The sequence below is a fragment of the Podarcis gaigeae genome, assembly GCF_964106915.1.
Source record: "Podarcis gaigeae genome assembly, chromosome: 3".
NCBI classification, from domain to species: domain Eukaryota; kingdom Metazoa; phylum Chordata; class Lepidosauria; order Squamata; family Lacertidae; genus Podarcis; species Podarcis gaigeae.
The window spans coordinates 116,484,646-116,491,415 of record NC_139680.1 but is presented as its reverse complement, the minus strand read 5'-3'; the positions used below and the strand labels follow the sequence as shown (position 1 = coordinate 116,491,415).

Sequence of the window (6,770 nt, the reverse complement as noted above, 5' to 3'; positions counted from 1 at the left end):
CTCCAGATGTTTTGAGACTACAATTCCCAGCATGCTTGACCACTGGTCCTGTTAGCTAGGGATGATGGGATTTTGGTTAGATTGCATTCTAATTGTTGCCGTCATTTTTCAATCATTTCAAAAAAATTATGTTGCCAATCTGCCGCTGGTGGTACTGCTTCAGATTTCCAATTTTTAGCAACCAATAACCCTAAACGGCCTCAGTCCAGTATACCTGAAGGAGCGTCTTCACCCCCATCATTCTGCCTGGACACTGAGGTCCAGCGCCGAGGGCCTTCTGGCGGTTCCCTCATTGCGAGAAGCCAAGTTACAGGGAACCAGGCAGAGGGCCTTCTCGGTAGTGGCACGCGCCCTGTGGAACGTCCTCCCACCAGATGTCAAAGAGAAAAATACGGTAACTACCAAACCTTTAGAAGACATCTGAAGGCAGCCCTGTTTAGGGAAGCTTTTAATGTTTAATAGGTTATTGGATTTTAGTGTTTTGTTTGAAGCCGCCCAGAGTGGCTGGGGAATAAATAATAAATTGTTGTTGTTGTTGTTGTTGTTGTATATAGAAAAATTATCTTCATGTCTTTGCAGATGTCATTTGTTACGATTCCTAAAATGAATGCTTCTGGCTTTTTACCAATTGTTATTCGTTCAACTTTTTCATTTAGGACATAGACATAGAATTCTACAATTTATATGTGTTTTCTTAAAACTATTAATTTTATCTATTTTCTGATCCCTTTATTGTCCACTGTCTGTGTGTGTATCACTATTTTAAATGAACATTTTCCGCAATTTGATGCTCACCTCCCTCTTTTTTAGCATTATGGAGTGTAAAACAGAGACTTCATTTTGCGTTTTGAGTGTGTGAGAACACAGATCTCTTGACAACGCCCTTTTGCAGTTTCTCTAAGCCCAGGCTGTCCCTGTGCGAGAGGACAATTGTCCGTAAATTGGACATCAATTAAAATGGAAACACAGTTTGGGGTGGGAATCAGCATTTCAACTGGCCAGGATGTTCCATCTCCTTGACCTTTGGGTCACTGTAGCTAAATAGACAAAGTTTAGAGGCCAGTTAGAGCTGAAGGCTTTGGGGTTGGAATGTATCAAGAAATCTGACAGTGATTCTCATGCTCTGAATTGTAGGGCAGCTTCTCCCTGGAAATATCTCCCATGTGAATATTCGTTTTGTTGATGTTTGCTGCTCCATCAAGGGTTTCTGGTCCAGTGTTCGAGTCTGGCTAAACATCCGGCTGAAAACATCTCTACTCTTTATACACACAGAGTCCTCGTAAGGAGGCTGTCAAGCATTTTTTTAACCCTCCCGCAAAAAAAAAAAATCACCATCACATACACTTCCTTTTTAAAAATAATAATTCTTTATTGGTTTAAAATACAGGCATACAAGCATACAACGAAGGTAAGTATAGCGAAGTTAAATACAAAAAGAAAAGATCTTCACAACATAATAGCAGGAAAGGATTTGTAAAAAGAAAAAGAAAAGAAAGGGGGGGGAGAAGGAAAAAAAGCTGAAATTTTGTACAACATTATGTCCGTCAAATAAAATTTTCTGCATAAAATGTCCAGTTGTTCTCGTTATACTTTTTGTATTGTCATGAGTTTTATTTTATATCCTTGACCATACTTTCCACTAAGATATTTGTTTCATTTATTTATTGTAGTCACACACACTTCCATGTCCTGCACACATTTTACATTTCAGGCCCTCCAAGCGTCCCTATTTTCCAGGGACAGCCCCGGATTTAGAGAAGCCGCCCCGGTTTCTGATTTGACCGTGGAATGTCACGCATTTCCTTAAGGTGTCCCTCTTTTCATTGGAGAAATGTTGGAGGATATGGTAAAGGTAAAGGTACCTCTGACCGTTAGGTCCAGTGGCGGACAACTCTGGGGTTGCGTGCTCATCGAGGGAGCCAGCATTTGTCCGCAGACAGCTTCTGGGTCATGTGGCCAGCATGACTAAGCCGCTTCTGGCGAACCAGAGAGCCACAAGGAAACGCCGTTTACCTTCCCACCAGAGTGGTACCTATTTATCTACTTGCACTTTGAGGTGCTTTCGAACTGCTAGGTTGGCAGAAGCAGGGACCGAGCAATAGGAGCTCGCCGCATCGCAGGGATTCAAACCGCCAACCTTCTGATCAGCAAGCCCTAGGCTCTGTGGTTTAGACCACAGCACCACCCGTGTCCCACAGTGGGTGTGGTAAGGTAATGGGACCCCTGACCATTAGGTCCAGTCGTGACCGACTCTGGGGTTGTGGCTTTCATCTTGCTTTACTGGCTGAGGGAGCCGGCGTACAGCTTCTGGGTCATGTGGCCAGCATGACCAAGTCGCTTCTGGCAAACCAGAGCAGCACATCGAAACACCGTTTACCTTCCCACCGGAGCAGTACCTATTTATCTACTTGCACTTTGACAAGCTTTCCAACTGCTAGGTTGGCAGGAGAAGGAACCGAGCAACGGGAGCTCACCACGTCGCGGAGATTCGAACCACCAACTTTCTGATCGGCAAGTCAGTGGTTTAGACCACAGTGCCACCCGCAGCCCACGTAGGGTATGGTAGGCCATCCCTAGTCTCGTGAGATAAATGTTGGAGGGTATGGAGTTATCCGCCCCCTCCCAGCCGACTGAAGGCAGCCCTGCATAGGGAAGGTTTTTTTTAATGTTTAGTGTTTTATTGTGTTTTTATATATGTTGGAAGCAGCCCAGAGTGGCTGGGGCAACCCAGTCATAGGAGCAGGGTGTAAACAGAATCATCATCATCATAATTCATCTGTGCCATGGATTTGGAGTGGAATTAGTTCCTTTGGGGATGGGGCAGACTTGAACAGGAACTCTCTCTTTTTTAAACGAACTTTCTAACCACTGGGAGACAGGGACAGACAATAGCATCAGCAACACACCCTCAAAAGTGCTTCATCAGGAAAACCTGTCACATGACTTTAAAAAATATATATTAATGGCTGAATGAACTGGCCTACAAAATGGAGGATGACAGAACTGTCTGAAGACAGAGGAGCAGTCAAGTTTTGCTGAGGGTTTGGCTTGTGTTCTGTTCGGTGTGTCAAAATAGTTCACAAAACATGACACAAAAGGTTTCTTTGCTGATCTCTGGTGCGTATGCACATCATAGTGGGATCTCGGTTATTACAAGGAAGGTCCCCTTTTCAGAAATCTGAAGGCACGGTTTTAAAAAATCTGTTTTCTCTTCCTATAACGAACACTTTGACTCTGAGGTGATAGGTTCTGAATGGGAATGTGCGCAATTTTCAAGCGTGGGTGCTTTCCTTTTTTATATATAAATAATAATAATCTCTGCCTTATGGCTGAAGCTGTGGACAAAATGATCTGGGCTGATTTGGGCAGAGAGGGGGTCTGAGCTTTGGCAGAGCTGGACAGAGACAGCCCTAAATCGCTGTGGGTCAATTCAGGCCTTGCAGACTCATCCAGGGCTGTCAGGAGCCAGAGAGAAGAAGCTTTGCCTACATGTGGCTGTTCCCAGCAAGGAAACATGTATGTGCAGTCAAACTGAAGAGGATTGAACCCACTGGTGAGCAGACGATTTGATCCTGAAGACTATGGGCATGATCTCACATTGGAGAAGTCAATTCCAGCAGGATTATTTCCTCCGCTGTGACCCCTTCCCATCCTGCAGCCGTATGCATAAACAGGGTTTTGAAGACCCTAAACATACATTTTTTATGAAGACCCTAAGCATACATTAAGGACCCGGGTGGCGCTGTGGGTTAAACCACAGAGCCTAGGACTTGCCGATCAGAAAGTCGGCAGTTCAAATCCCCGCGATGGAGTGAGCTCCCATTGCTCGGTCCCTGCTTCTGCCAACCTAGCAGTTCAAAAGCACCTCAAAGTGCAAGTAGATAAATAGGTACCACTCTGGCGGGGAGGTAAACGGCATTTCCGTGCGCTGCTCTGGTTCGCCAGAAGTGGCTTAGTCATGCTGGCCACATGACCCGGAAGCTGTATCCAGCTCCCTTGGCCAATAAAGCAAGATGAGTGCCACAACCCCAGAGTCAGCCACGACAGGACCTAATGGTCAGGGGTCCCTTTACCTTTTTAAACATACATTGGACCAACTCCCAAATTGAATCAGTGCCAGATCCGGTCAGGCGTTCAACCCAGGTTGTGCGGTGGGTGCGATTCAGGGCCCAGGACGGCATCAACGGCTGGTTCAAGCAAGTGAGCCTGACCTCAGGACCAGATCCGGCCATCTATGAATGAAGATGTGGCCACGTCCGGGAGGGAAGTAGCAGGTTGAAAATAGAATTTGGCCCGTAAACCTGAAAGTAGCGTGTCATAGCCCACTGAGGCTTCATGGGGGAGCTTCGTTTTTCCACTGAAGTGGTCACAAATCTAACATTAGCTCAGAGCGAACAGCGTGGCTGAGTTATTGGCCCCAGGACTCTAGAGAGCAGCAGCCCCTCTCAAGCACTTTGTTCTGATGTTGTCGGCAGGAAACCACTAACAGAAGTCAACTGACAAAGCCGAGATGCCTTATTAGAGCGTTTCTGTACATGTGCGAGTTTAGAACATTAACCCTTCTCATCTAGAAGAGCCTAGCAGGGAGAACACCTTTTCTTTTGGGTAGTTCTGGCAGGGTTGTGAAATTTCATGGGATATGCTCTGAGACCATTGCGAGGAAAACCAAGGTGAGCGACTAAGCTTAATACAGAGTCAATAGCATCGTCTTTTCATAAAAGCCCTGTTGGAGTCAAGCGTCAACTTCTGTTTCAGATGCAATGAGAAGCCCCCGTTGTCAGTCTTTGCCTCAGTTTGCCATCTTTAGAATGGGAATAATTGTGACAGCCAACACAGGCACAAGACATCTAGGGGGGGGGGGAAAGCTTCCTAGAGTCTTCCTGTTCCCCAATATAGTTTGTGATTTTCATCACAGAGTGATGCTTTTCATTCTCTCTGTGTGCCTCATATTTTCTTGTTGACAGTTCTTTGTTCTGACAGTTCTACTTTTATTCGGCCTTTGAGTATATTATCGTAATATTCAAGTGAAATATTTCCCCCACTGCTTGCAGAATGCTCACGGCGTGAAGAGAGTCAGGAATCGTTTGTTGCCAATATTATCCAATGAAATTGCCTACAGGGGCAACTTCTCTCATTCATAGATAACATTAATGTGCAATAGTAAGCAAAGTGAATGCTGAATTTGAATGAAAATTGTATACAGAAAAGGTGATAAAGTAAAGAGGGGAGAGAGCAGATCAGGAAAATGCGTATTGGTAGAGAAATGAATTAAAAGGAGACACCTCATCTGCTAATTTATCATTTCAACACTAGATAATAATAATAATAATAATAATAATAATAATAATAATAATAATAATACCACCTATCTGGGTTGCCACAGCCAATTCTTTTGATAATTATTATATATAGCTTTCCTGCTATAGGTGTGTTTTATCTGCACATTGGTTTCCTGAAGGCTTTTTTCCCCAACCTGTCTGTTACTGCTGGGGCTATTTTGCTTTGGTTAAAACAACATAGCATGATTTACAACTAGTGTTTTGAAAATAAGAGGTTTATTATTATTATTATTATTACTATTATTATTATTACTACTACTACTACTTCTAAAAATGGTGGGTAGCTATGAAGACCTTGACTTGTGTATCTGAGAAAGATTGAAATTTAAAAATACATTTCTATTTGGTAGTATACTCATTGTGGATTTTGTTTCTGGGTTGGGTCTCTTTTAGCCAGAGGCCACAAGACAAGACACATAAAATCACATTGCCTGTGTGATGTGTAGTTTACTTGGCGTGAGAATAAAAGTGAGACTGGTTTTCAGCAGGCAGCTTCCTCTTAAACTGACGTTGATGAATTAACTTGTCTATCAAATTTGTCTTGGCATATCCATGTTGACGTTTCGTGATATATTTTAGCACCGTATCCACAAGAGGTTGATTTGCTGTTGTTTTTTTAGCAGGGAGATGACTTAATAATCCAATGTCTGGATTATTTCTCTGTTTATCTAGTGCTACTTTCATCCATTATGAGATCAGAAGACAGTTCACACGTTCATCTGTGCAGGATGAATGGAAGGGAGAGTAGAATTGCCCCATGTGACTCCATCAACAACCTTCACATGTCCCCACACTCATCAGCTTAAGAGCAACATTTCCCACACATGTTCCTCACATGTTCCTTCTATGTTGTTGAGCATAGTGGACAGATCCATCGATATCTTCCCAGGTTGGTTGCTCTGTCCCCAAAAGGAATCACGGTCACCCTGGAGCAACTCAAACCTTCGATTCCTTCAAGTCGCTAGTCCCCAGGGTTTTCTGATCTGGATCTAACCTATCACAGAGGGCCTACAGAGGAGCGTCTCTACCTCCATTGTTCCGCCTGGACACTGAGGTCCAGTGCCGAGGGCCTTCTGGCGGTTCCCTCGCTGCGAGAAGCCAAGTTACAGGGAACCAGGCAGAGGGCCTTCTCGGTGGTGGCACCCGCCCTGTGGAACGCCCTCCCACCAGATGTCAAACAGAAAAATAACTACCAAACTTTTAGAATCTGAAGGCAGCCCTGTTTGGGGAAGCTTTTAATGTTTAATAGGTTATTGTATTTTAGTGTTTTGTTGGAAGCTGCCCAGAGTGGCTGGGGAAACCCAGCCAGATGGGCAGGGCATGAGTAATAAATTTCCTCTTGGAAAGCTGGTTTCCTGCAAGATCTGCCACAGGGTGCATGCATTGGATTCTCCACGTTTCCCCTTCCACCTTTGCTGTTTCCTCACTTGC

At 44.3% G+C, this 6,770-nt stretch overlaps 1 protein-coding gene across 2 annotated transcripts in view; it reads left to right on the top strand.

The window, feature by feature from the left end:
* The first annotated feature begins 4,530 nt into the window (after nt 1–4,530).
* Nucleotides 4,531–6,770, top strand: part of BLK (BLK proto-oncogene, Src family tyrosine kinase) — a 42,664-nt gene continuing 40,424 nt past the window's right edge. Inside the window, exon 1 of one of the 2 annotated variants that reach the window (XM_083733505.1) lies at nt 4,531–4,670. Coding sequence is in view for 1 of the 2 variants with exons in the window: in XM_083733504.1 (XP_083589630.1) it covers nt 4,633–4,670 (38 nt within the window). In the remaining variant the exon portion in view is untranslated. The remainder of the gene's footprint in view (nt 4,671–6,770) is intronic. The other variant, XM_083733504.1, reaches the window with a different exon arrangement.